Here is a 13,002-nt window from a genome sequence, read left to right as displayed (position 1 = left end):
TAACTGTTCATTTCGTTTTAATCTTCATAAAAACATTGCAAATGCAAACATTGTGGCCAAATGTCTATCATAATATAAAAGCATTATTAGTCACAACAGACTTCCTTGCATCACAGTTACAAGCCGATACTGTCATTTTGTTTTCAGACACTCAATGTTTAGCAGATAAACATATTGGCTTCAATTTAAACAATCGTTTCATAGGACAAGAAAAACAGGCCAAGTACCAAGCTGAAGCAACATAAAAAGAAAGAACAACTGGGACTACCTAGTCTTTGATAGACTGGGACTACCTAGTCTTTGATAGACTGGACTACCTAGTCTTTGATAACAAAATGGTAACAGAAGAGACACATTATAAAGTTATTGGAAACAAAAAAAAACTGCAGACTTCACAAGTAATACAGTAACGGTAGTTGAAATATTGGGACATGTTTTTGAGAGTCATTTTAGACAAATTAATTAAAATAGCTAACATAGAGTAAAAAAAGATGATTAAATGCCTCAATTAATGTAATGTTATTAGAAATATCACTAAGTGCTGGGTGTATTAAGCCTTTCCTGAATGAAACCCCTGTTTCAGAGACTTAAAAAAATGGGCTTCATAAGGTCACACAACTGACTTTCACTCCAACAAAAATCTGTTGCCAATTGGATTTGGAGTTCGTTCAAAAGTTGCAAAACAAAATACTGAAATTAAATTCCTGCATGTAAAAACATTTTCTTTTATTTGAAATTTTAAAATGTTTTTACATTAACAGGAACAGACAGAGAAAATTGTTTTTTTTCCTTTGGAAATCCTGTGAACCTGGAACTGATTCTATTGCCTATTGTGTGTGGTCAGAGCAAAGAGAAACTCTAGACATTACCAACTGGGGAACAAGAGACTATAGATAACAGAATCTAGAGGAAAGCTCTTCTGAAGATGGATAACAAAACTGGCAAGGACTCCATCATATCACACAATCTGGTCCATTGGTACCAATGTTGGTAGGAGACTAGCTTGTAAGAAACGCATGACTCTCAACTGCCAAAAAATGTCATGTGGAAAAGTATATATGCAAACAATAGGAATTTCAAGCTTACATTATTTCTCTATACATGAATGGCTAATACTGCTTCAGGTCAATAGAGAAACATTATTTAAAGGGAGAAGAAAAGTAATGGCATGAACTGAAAGGGAAGGGGTTTAATTTGGAAAAAGAAATTTGTTGAACAGGACTCAATGACTAAAACATGCAAACTCTACATCACCAAAATTAACAGGGTGGACTTTTAAGTGATAGAAAGAAAGGTTAATTTTTTGTAGGGGTGGGGGGGGGGGGTGCTTGTGAAATATAAGCTGATTGCCCAGTAAAAAGAATGCTAGTAAAGGAATTATGAAATTGATTTGTACTTGTTTGTTTCACATGTCTTCAACAAAAATTTTGTATTGTTTATTCAAATGTTATTAACTCTAACATATAAACATTTTAATTAAGACAAGTCTTCACAGTAGTTTAAGACAAAATCAATTAAAGTCTTTAAATAATATTACTGTATCAAGTTCCAAAAAAAAACAACATTGGTTTCACAAAGCATTTCTAGAAACAACAAAACATTCGAGACCTGCAATTAAAAATGTATAAAAGAATGATGTGGTATAAAGCTTTGGCAAAGGATTGAACTGTTTGATTCAATCAAACAAAAATAGATTGAAATATCTGTCTTTGTGTTTGGAAAGAAACGGAAAGTGAATTTAATATAGGTATGAGCTTTTTTTCTTTTAAGAATAATAATAGAAATAAAATACATTGGCTTTTGTATTAAAATGAATGTAGATCTATATCCAATTAAAATCTGTTATAAAAAGTGTAAACGATTTATGTGGTAAACCAAAAATACAAATGAAAGATCTAGTTTTCAGAAAGTAAATTGTAGCCGAAAAAAAAAGTGTACAAAAAAAAATAATAATAATTTTTTTTCCTACCAAAAGAAAATACTGATAGATGGGTATCTATAGAAATGACCTAGATTTATGTAAGAAAAAAAAATTAGATATTAACTCTTCAGATGTTTTCCATTACAAAAAATTCAATTCCCTTTTCGTTGGTGATAAAAAGGTGAAAGCAGTGTTTATTTCAGACATTTACCAGCCAAATCATTGTTTCTACAGAACAATTTTGAAAAGTAAAGTTTATATTGCCACAGAAGTATACAGACTAGTTATGTGCATATGTGCAATGCCAGATTTTTTTTTTTTTTATAGCAATGAGAGAACTAATGTTAGGGTTATCATTTATTTTGAATTTCTTAAGAATATAAATGCTTTGAAACATTTTTAAAGGTAGCAAGATGAATTTTAAGAATCTCTAGGTCAAAAGTTTCAATGTTAAGTTCCAGAACTATTTGAGGTTAAGCAAATTTGTTGATTTTACTAGGGCTTAGAAAAAAAAAATGAATATATTTGAAAATCTTAAAAAAATATTTCTGTGCCATTTATATTTACTATAGCCTTTAATCAAAAGTTTTTTATCCTTATTATATAATTATTTTGTTTCAAATGTACAAATATAGTTTCTAAAAGTTATAAGGGAAACAATAGGTTTAAATAGAAAAATGAAATACAACTGGAAATGAAGTACAACATCATTCATATTTGCTACTGTTTCAAGTTAAAAAAAAAAAAAAAAAAAGCAAAAGAATAATTAAAACACAAGTCCTGGTATGGCATTAATCAATAAATGTCCATTTTCTTCAGGTATATCACTACTCTCATGACAAAACAGTTATACATAAATACAGTCAGATTTTAAGTCCAAAATAACCTCAAGGATGCTGCACAAAAATTAAAAGAATTGCCACTTGCCCAGGATAGCCTCTTTAATAGCTTCAACATACTGTGCAGGTACCCAGTAGACCCAGTAACGTGAAGCCTCTGTTGGGCCAAGCTGTATACCCTGCAGACAAATAGGGAGAAAAAACAGACATAATGTTAGAAAGAATGAATAGAACATTCAGAAAATGTAAAAGAATCAATAATACTGAAAATAGCCCCAGAATGATACGTAAGTCATAAGTCTTAAGAACATGTCAAATTTACATTTAAAAAGAAACAAAAATATTAAGTAATTGTGTTGAACAGAAAAAATATGTAATTGTACATTCAGAATAGACTTGGTCATAGGCTAAAAAAATATAATATGATATATATATTTATATATAAATAGATGGTTCATAATTAAAATTTGCATATTCAAAAAATATAAATAACCCTACATTAAAATAAATAATAAATCATTGATCCCATGAGCCATATATTTTTTATTATTATTATTATTATAGCTTTTATATAGCGCTACTTTCATGCTCAGAGCGCTTTTGGTCCAATCTCATTTGAGGACCAGTGGGGGGGAGGGGGTATCTAGGAGTTGGTTTTCCGTGCTGCCTTTAGGCGCTCAGTAAACGCAACTCTGCCCGAGTCTGGTGTCGAACCTCGAGCCCCCTTCCAGGTAGCCAAGACAAGCCAAGTTCAATCGCACTTAGCCTCTCGATCAAGCTTCCCATAATATACAAGTAAAATAAAAATAAATAACTTTAAAAAAAAAAAGCATAGCTTATATTGAGTGACATCATTTAGTTTGGAATCTATCATGTAATGAATTAGTGTGATTGGAAATATTTGTATTAATTGTTTTTGGTTAGTGCAACTTTCAAGCTTATAAAATGCTCAGTTATGGCTATTTAAATAAAAACAGTTGCTCAAGTCTGAAATTGAATTCGGGGTCTCAAGCCTTCATGATGGATGGAATGCTGAGGTATTAGCTGCTTAGCAATTCAAGTACTTATAAAACCAAGGATTCCAGCCCCCATAGCATTGTGGTGCCTTGGTGGAAATCTCTAGTGGTAGAACCTAGAGAAGCCAATAGGGGGTAGGATACACAGCCTCCATTGTGTTACCCAGATGGAGCTTTTTGTTCTTTTATCTTCTCCAAATTAAATCAGGAATGAGAACACAATCCAATTAGTCTGCATTGCCTTTCAATAGGAGAATCACCAATAATGGGCAGGCTGGTGTGCCAATCTTTCTACTGCATTGTGGCAGTTACAGCAAAGGAATATGAAGAAATAGCGCAATCTTCAGCCACTTATATGGGAGGCTCAGATCCAGAGGCAGTGCGACACATAAATGGTACAATCCAAAAAATGCCAATGGTTGCTGTCATTGTGGAACCCTCAGACAAGACTTGAGGTGAACAGGTTCCAGTCCATGTCTGACTGTTGGGTAAAATCCTTACCCACAGGTATAGTGACACTTTGGTTCCAATTCCCCACTGGATTTTTTTACTACTGAAAGTCTAGAAAAGTAAATATTTTAACATTTTAAGCAAACTACCTAATTCTCTACACAAGGCTTATCTTCCCTTACCTTAGTAGATTTCTTTATTTAAAAAAAACTAAATTACAACTAATTGATTAAGCAATGGGTTACTTTTTTTTTGGATTAATTCATGTGTTGTCATCCACAATGAATAATTGTGGGAAGTGGGAGAAATATATTTATACAAGATTCCAGACAGACAGATTGAGTTGTTATAAGTTTTGTAACAATTGGATACTGTTAAAAATTAACTTCCATGACTTATCAGAAATAATTACATCAAGAACAATTTTAAAAAAAAAGGCTGAAATTAGGTTTTGTTAGAATAAAAGTCTAATTAAAAAATTTTTCAATACAAATAAATAACTTGCACCCCCCACCACCACCCCACTTTTTGCCATATTTTTTCTCTGGGAAGTAGGTTATGACATAACAAAACTAATCCCTGTTTCAAGCAAAAAAAAAAAAAGGAGGGGGGATGTTATTTTATTTACCTCTAACTTTTAACTGCTAACTCTGGCAACTAAAAAGTTAATCTTTACTTACCATGATATGATATTCTTCATGATCTTTAATTGGCTCGGAGACTACAGCTTTTATAGATTGCATGGGAATTTTATCTGTTCTTTCTGCAATATTGAATTTATTATAATATAATACAATAATAATAATAATAATGAAACATGAAATAGGTAAAGCACAAACAACTTCAAAGTAAAAATACATGTTACAAAATTACTGTTAATAATAAATCTACAGAAATAGATTCACAATGAAGTTTCAAACTAATGGATCAAGTAAAACAAACTTTTACTCTTGATAAACATTTTTAAGTAAGAACTACAAAGTTGGACAATTCTCTAGCAAGGTTATAATTTAGTTTTTAATTTTCTCCCCTGAACTAATTACTCTTCTTTGTAAAGACTCGAAACATCGAAAATTAATGTGCAGGAAAAACAGTCTTTCTCTTTCTGTATCATGACCCATTTTACAACACAACAATGGACAGAGAACATCTTTTAAACTTACTATTATGAGCAACTAAATATTTAGGAAAAGATATTTTAACAGGATATTACCTTTGGTTCCTAACCACAGCTGATCTGCTTCCATTTTGAAAGTAAGTCTGACTTTTCCACCTGCTTTGTTGTACATACCAGATAATGGAACAGGAGGAAGTCTTTCTGAATGGTTTCTTATACCAACTGGTACATCGTCAGGCTTCCCATATTTATCTAAAACTTTTCTGTGTTGCTGTAATGAAATAAAATAAATGTAATGACTGACTGGTACAGAAATTTCACGGCTTGGTAAGATGAAATATAATTCATAAATATTTTACTTTCAAAGTTTTCCTAAAAAGAAAAGGTGAACATTCTGGATGAGGTAATAGTGTTCTTGAACCTATACCAAGGAGTAAACTTTTATTTTAAAATAACCTGGATAAATTTTTAAAATAGTGAAAAAAATGATTGCTTTGCATACCTAAAAGATATTTTTTAAAATGTAAGTTTGAAATGGCTTCAAAATATAAAGCTAATCAATATCCTTTTTAGATGCCATAGTTCACTCTATAACAAAGCTTTTTCAAAAGTCCTTTAACATTGACTTCAAGTAGTGAATCATATTTGTTATTCCTGTTGACATATCCATATCCTCTTCGTGGACATTTTTCAAAGGACATCAACAATGAGGCAGGGAAAATATATAATCACCTGAGTTATTTTTGCATCAGCCTGGTGGCTGAATGATAAAGAACTTATTTTACAAAATGAAAGGTCACAAGTTCAAGATTCAATTCTGAACTTATGGATTTTTAGTCCATCCAACTCAAAAAGACTAGGAGGAATCTGACATTAGCTACTGCACTATACCCTAGATAACCAACAATCAAGGAGAGAGATGAGCTTTACATCTTTAAATTATTCTGGAAAATATTATCTCAAATCATCCAGGAAAAAACAATAACTTAAGACAGTTTATGCATAAACAAATATAACATCTATCCAGTCCCAAGATAAGTAGCCATCAATAGTTCAAATTAGCTCAGAACCAACCTTTTGTTCAGAGAGTGGTTCCTTCGCTACTTTTGCAGTTGCCTTTTCCTCTGCCTGCAACTCTTTTGTTGATGGAGCACTGACAGAAAGTACATCTGTTAAAGTGGAACCAACAACCATTAATTTGGCTCCCTTGACCACTTTTAACTCCCGTAGTGTCATTTCATCTTTAGCTAAACCTACATGAGGAAAATTTTAAAATCATTTAAACACACTGAACCTTCCAACATGTAAAATGAGAATGAAGAAGAAGAAGAACAGGCATATGGAATTGAAATGCAATTTGAATATATAATTAAGTTGTACAGAGTTATCTATTATATTTATTGAAAGTCACAATCATCCTAGTTTTAATGTTGATATGACTGTTGCCTTAAAAATAAATGTACATTTCAGTTATACAATACCAGCCACATTGTACACTAAACTGGTGGTGAATAAAATTGTACAGGTATAGGCACTGTTACAGTCCGAGGGTAATAACACTGACTTACCTTTGTACATAATTTTCTGTAAAGTTGCAGGAACACCTGAAGATACAAATGTCCATTGTAAAAAAGCTAATCATAAGCATCCAGCAGTATTTAGTTTTATCAAATTAAATTCTTTTTTTTAATCTTTTAGTCAGCTCTATTTTATCAAAGAGGTTATAGGGTAAAAGAAACTAAAAATTCATTTAATATTTCTATTTTTTTTTTTTAAAAAGGATGCCAATTAAAGGTTCAATCTACAGTCAGTATATTGAAACGTTGATAGTTCTAATCAATGGATGTAGTTTGACTTATTTTGGTCTAATAAGTAATTTTATTTATGTAGTAATGTCAATTTACCGCAGGTTCAAGGCACATTTGAAAACAGACATAGACTAAGGCCAGTATTTTGTTAATTATAATTTTAAATTTAAAAAAACATCAATTCTTTGAACAAACCTGTCAGTTTTTCTATATGAGATTTCAACTTTGATACAGTGTGATCAGCTGGAAATGAAACATCATATTTTTCTTTTTTAAATATCACATAAAAATCCAATTTCTCTGAATCTGTGGGGGAAAAAAAATATTTTAGTATTAATACAATAAAATCATCATCTTGGTAAGACAAAAGAAAAATTTATGGGTTTTATAACCCTAGAAAAATAAAAACTGAATGTTTATTGAGGAATAGAAAATTATTTTTCAGCTGAATGTAGCTTTCCATTGTGTGTTCTTTCTACCCATGAATTAAATCTGATTCCAATGTGACTTAAACCAAAGCTTTTTAAGCTTTGTAGAAACTAATAGATCTTACAGCTTTGAAAACTTAGTACAGGAAATGATATTTAATGTGTAGTTTTTGTGGCAGCAGTCATGTACATTTTTTTATCAATACCACCATAATCTCAATGATTTGCTCAGCTTGGTCATCCCTAAATTTAAGAATTTATATCATCATCATCATCATCATCATCATCAAACTCCACTAGAGTGAGGGCTTGAGAGGCTCAAATCCTCTCTTGCAAAAGCCCTGGACAGAAACCCTGCTGTCTTGCGTAGTGCATAAATGACGCTATACAGGTCGAGAATTTATATAGACTTGGTCATTATGATTATCAATGATTTACTCGGTCTTCAGGTTAATAAATTTTCATGAGTATTGAACAGAGCAATTAGATGTCACAGTATGAACATTTAATCTGCTTTTCTTTTCAAATAATAATATGACTTGGACAAACACTAGGTGAAGAATGTGAAAAATTACTTTTTGTTATATTGTAAAGTCCAAATTTTGATATTAAATTGTACAAATCTTTTCAACAACTTTTTACTTATTTACATTTAAAAACCAATTCAATCACTTTCTCCAAATTGAATTTTTTAATCAAGTGAATTGTTTAGTGATTTGGCCTGAGAAAATGAACTTACCAGTAGGTTCATCTTCTTCTTCATCTCCAGCACCTTGGCCAGCGGCAGCTAAAATTGACTGTATCTGTGCTTCTGTGCATAAAGGATCTGAGGCAGCGGATTCTGTGCAATTTTTTTCTTTTGACTCTATGACTGATGTGTGTTTGTCTTCAATCTTTGGATCAACCGAAGAGCCTTCCAGCGGCAAATCTAATAAAAGTTATGTAAAAAAACAACAACTCAATAAACTATTAGTAATAACATAAGCTGAATATAAATCAAAACAAAACAAAAAACACCATACAAATAAAATATTGTCATTATGGACTAGAAATCTACTAGATCCCAATCTAGTTGTCATTCAAGGGTAAATTTGTTTTGCTGTGGAACTTGTTTTTTTTTTTACAATGACCACCAAATCTAGATCTTATTAAGGAATAAATGACATTATAGCACAGTTTCTGTGGCATTTTACATCTTGAGAGACAATCTTTTCCCTTTGCAATCCTTGATAAACAGCTATGGTCACAGGTGGGGCATCTGTAATCACTAGGCACTGTTGCACTTTTACCCTTTGTTCTTCTTCTGGTGTGTATGTCAAATGCAATCCAGGACCCTTCCTTTATGCTGCTCTCCATGTGGATCTATCCAGTGCCCCTTTTTCACAATTGTTAGTGTCAATTTCAAAGAGCTTCATGTTGCGTTTGTATATATCAGTATACTACTTTAAAAGTGGGCTACCAGCTGCTTTCCTGCCTTCTATTAGATCACAATACAGAATATTTTGTGGGAGTTGACCTTGTGGCATTCTATGAAATTGACCAAGCCAGCCAAGGCATCTACTGCAATGACAGCCTGGCACCCTCCTCTTCACAGCACTGATTATTTTATCTTACCACCTTCATTTAAAAAATCTGCCTTAAGTGTTGTAAAGTTAAGTAAAGGGGTAGATGATGTTAAGGTCATCTATTTCTTTAGCCAACAGTTTATGAGCAGAATGTCATGTGGCCAGCACAACAATCAACCGCCTTTACTTTCCCAAACTTAAGTCAAGTAACCATTAGAGTTCGGTAGACTCAAGGGGCCCTAAAAATCCCAGTCTTCACCCAAATTTGAACCCAGGACCCAAGCGCCTTTACACACTGGAGATGGAAGATATTCAAATTCATCTTTTTTTTCTGTCAAGAGTAGTTGACCATGTTTCACTACTGCATAGCAGAATATTTGCTCATCACACAGGTCCAGTAGACTAGGGGTTTTGGTATTGATAGTCAGCAGTGGTGATACGCTTGGAAATTTGACATATTAATCTACTAACTAGTAGTTGTCTAGTCTTTAGTAGCTAGATGATAGATATATAGATAGATTAGACAGGTACTAGAGATTCTAAAGATCTGATCTTAATCTAGGACTATTATTAATTAATCTAGAAAATCTAGATGTAAGAAATTGGATCTAGATCTAGCCTAGATTACTGTTTCTAAGGCTAGATCAGTAGATGAGATCTAGAGATCTACTCTTCTACTTCTTCTAGTATTTTAGATCTAGAAATAGTACACATATTATGAGGCATATGAATCAAATCAATGAATCATCATCATGATAGTAGCTGCTAAGATAAGGCCAAGTGCAGCAGGTAGAGAGCTAGATCTATGTAAGTCCTGAGCCTAAGTAGACTAGATGCACTAAGTGTGACTAAGTCACTATATTATAGACTATATTACTAATAGTCTATTAGTCTATAGTATAAGACTAAAAGTTATATTATATTTATTATTAGAGTTAAGACTAAGAATTAATATAGAAGACTGACTAGTCAGACTAGGTCACTAGGAGTAGATCTCTATCAGTATCAATATCAATCATCGACTATGACTATGATGATGATAATCTGATCTCTATCTTTTATAATTTATAGTTATAGATTTATACTAAGTTACTAAGTGTTAGTACTGTTAGACTAAGTCGCTGAATGAACTCTTATGTTGTGTCTGTTGTATTTATGTGTATTTTTCTGTTGTGTTGTCTTTATTTATATGAGAAAAGAGTCCTTGTATTCACTGACTGTATTACTGTATTGAGTATTGTAATCACAACAAAATTTCCGTAAGTGGCGTAAGGATCAATAAAGCAGTCTTAGACACTTAGTCTTAATCTTAGTAAGCTAAGTTACTAAGTAGTAATTAGTAAGAGAAAGAGTAGTCCTAGACTAGACTAGATTACTCATTTATCATTTAGTGATTAGATAGTTTTAAATAGTAGATTAAAGAAAAGATACTCATGATAGTATTGATACTGATACTGATAGTACTAAATAATACTAATAATAGTAAATAGTTAAAATAGTAGTCTAGAAATAGAGTCTAGATCTCTAAAATAATAAATGACAAAATTCTAAAAGAAAATATACAGAGCTAGCCTAGGGTCTAACTATTTAGGTTTCGATGTTTTATAGGTTTAGTGTCTAATCTACTCTAATATGTAGACTTATTATATATACACGTTAACAAAAATGTAAATAAAACAGCTTTGTACCTGAATTGGACGCCATATTTGTTGATAATGGTTTTGTGTTATTTCTCATAAAAAAGAGTTCGGCCACGTTCTTTTATAAATAGATCTAATCATTTAAAATTTTAAATTTAGATCTATCTTACAGCTAAAAACTGTGCAACTTTGAATAATCAGTGCCGGTCTTGGATAATTGGAGGCAATATTATAGTCGAAGTTAATTTGGTTGCCCCAAATAAAAAAAGAAAAATAAACAGCGAAAAAAATAAAATTACGAAATTTATTTAAAACCTAGTGTACTTCAACAATAACTTTGGGTACAAGTTTCGTTATTGTTTTCTGAAACTAAAATTTGTACAATATAAAATATATAGGCCTAGTATCTAGTGGCCTACTAGAAATGTCGATCACAGTTTTCTGTCGCACATGTGGATTAAACCAAACATATGAATGCAGATCGTAATTTTCCATTGAAGCCATTAGTTTAATATTTGTTAGATCAATTTGCTGCCTCTAAAGGTACTTTTACCTATAGTTGCTATCATGGGCGTAGCCAGGGGGGGAGGGGTTTGGGGTTCAACCCCCCCCCCCCCGAAATGAAATCGCCCCCCACCCCGGGAGTCGGAATTTAGTGACTGATTTTTTGATTTGATTTTGTTTATTTTAGTTGAGATTTTAATACTAAACCATCACTTGCCCCAGCACAACCAAAGGGGTTTTGATTCGAGTTTAAAACCCCCTACCAGGGGGGGTTAGAGTATAAAAACCCCTACCAGGGGGGTTCGAGTTTAAAACCCCTACCAGAGGGTTTCGAGTTAAAAAAAAACCTACCAGGGGTTTTGACTTTTAAACCCTCTACCTGGGGTTTTTGCAGTTAACTCCCCCTCTACTACAAAAGAAAACAAAAAAAAAATGCAAACGAAAATGCCCTAATTCCAAGAGCACAGTTAAGGAAGATTTTGATTTTAAAACCCCATCTAAAATTTACGATAACCCCCCTCTTCAATATAAAAAAAAAGGAAATTACACACTGAAATTATTTGAGCGTAGCCAATCCAATCGGGGATTTTGAGTTTAAACCCCTCTTCTACAGATGGCCTTTTTTTAAAGTTTAAAACCCCTCCAGATGGTTTCGAGTTTAAGATCCCCCTACAGAGCATTTTGAGGTGGAAAACCCCCAACAGATTATTTTGACGATAAAACTTCTCTTTTCGATATAAAATCTAAAGCAAACTACAGTCACTTAATTCCAAGAGCGTATTCAAGAGAGGTTACACATTTTTACCAGTGGCAGGGCTCTATTAATAAACTGCAGTGAATAGTCATCTGCCGAAATTGAAAAACACTAAATATGGCTCAACAAAGATGGCTAAGACAGATTTTAGGAGTCAGTTATAGAGATCGGGTCTAAATCAAGGAAATCCTATGCCGAACTGGGAGTTGACCCCTTAGTAAGATTGTGAGAGAGCGACACATGAGGTTTGCGGGACATGTTCAACAAAATGAATTACGCATAAGAAGAGTTGCAATGATATCCTAGTACAACTTGACGCCACTCATTCATGGAGGTCCTCATGGCAGGTGGGAAGAGGCTTCAGACATTACCAGTGACAGATTTTTATGGAAACAGCTTGACGTCAAATGCTCCGAACGGCGCGGGAAGATCTAAGTCAGTAAGAATATCACATTAGGTTTTTGAAATAAAACTTTTTAATAGCAGGAAAATGCAGTGTAGATACCTCAGAATATGCATTTTGTTGGCTTTCAATACCAGAAATAGCGATTGGCGACGGGGCTTCGCCCTGCGCTGGGGGAGCTCCTTGCGCTCATCCAGACCCCCTTGCTAGTAATGGCGGGGAATCTACAATTTTATGGAAACAGCTTAACAGCTAATGCGCCGAACGGCGCGGGAGGGTCTAAGTCAGTAAGAATAGCACATTAGGTTTTTAAAATAGAACTTTTTAATAGCAGGAAAATGCACTGTAGATACCTCAGAATATGCATTTTGTTGGTTTTCAATATCAGAAATAGTTCTTGGCGGCGGGGCTTCGCCCCGCGCTGGGGGAGCTCCTAGCGCTCCCCCAGACTCCCTTGATAGTAATGGCGGGGAATTTTTCTACTAACTCATGGAAGAACCTATTCTAGGGCACAATTAACGTCTTCCGAAAGCGAAAGAATGAAGGGTCAGAATGTA

The 13,002-nt window shown here is 33.1% G+C and overlaps 1 protein-coding gene across 1 annotated transcript; it reads right to left on the bottom strand.

The window, feature by feature from the left end:
• LOC106078481 (ubiquitin domain-containing protein UBFD1-like) lies at positions 1-10,963 on the bottom strand. The gene is made up of 8 exons (XM_013239359.2): positions 10,833-10,963; positions 8,319-8,507; positions 7,347-7,457; positions 6,912-6,947; positions 6,418-6,596; positions 5,440-5,614; positions 4,907-4,989; positions 1-2,939 (listed from the first exon to the last, which is right to left on the bottom strand). Exons 1-8 carry the CDS (start codon positions 10,879-10,881, stop codon positions 2,829-2,831), a joined length of 933 nt encoding a protein of 310 aa, XP_013094813.2. The 5' UTR covers positions 10,882-10,963; the 3' UTR covers positions 1-2,828.
• Between the last annotated feature and the right edge of the window lie 2,039 nt (positions 10,964-13,002).

The sequence above is a fragment of the Biomphalaria glabrata genome, chromosome 2 (assembly GCF_947242115.1).
Source record: "Biomphalaria glabrata chromosome 2, xgBioGlab47.1, whole genome shotgun sequence".
Taxonomy (NCBI): Eukaryota; Metazoa; Mollusca; class Gastropoda; family Planorbidae; genus Biomphalaria; species Biomphalaria glabrata.
This window is presented reverse-complemented; position numbering and strand designations above follow the sequence as displayed.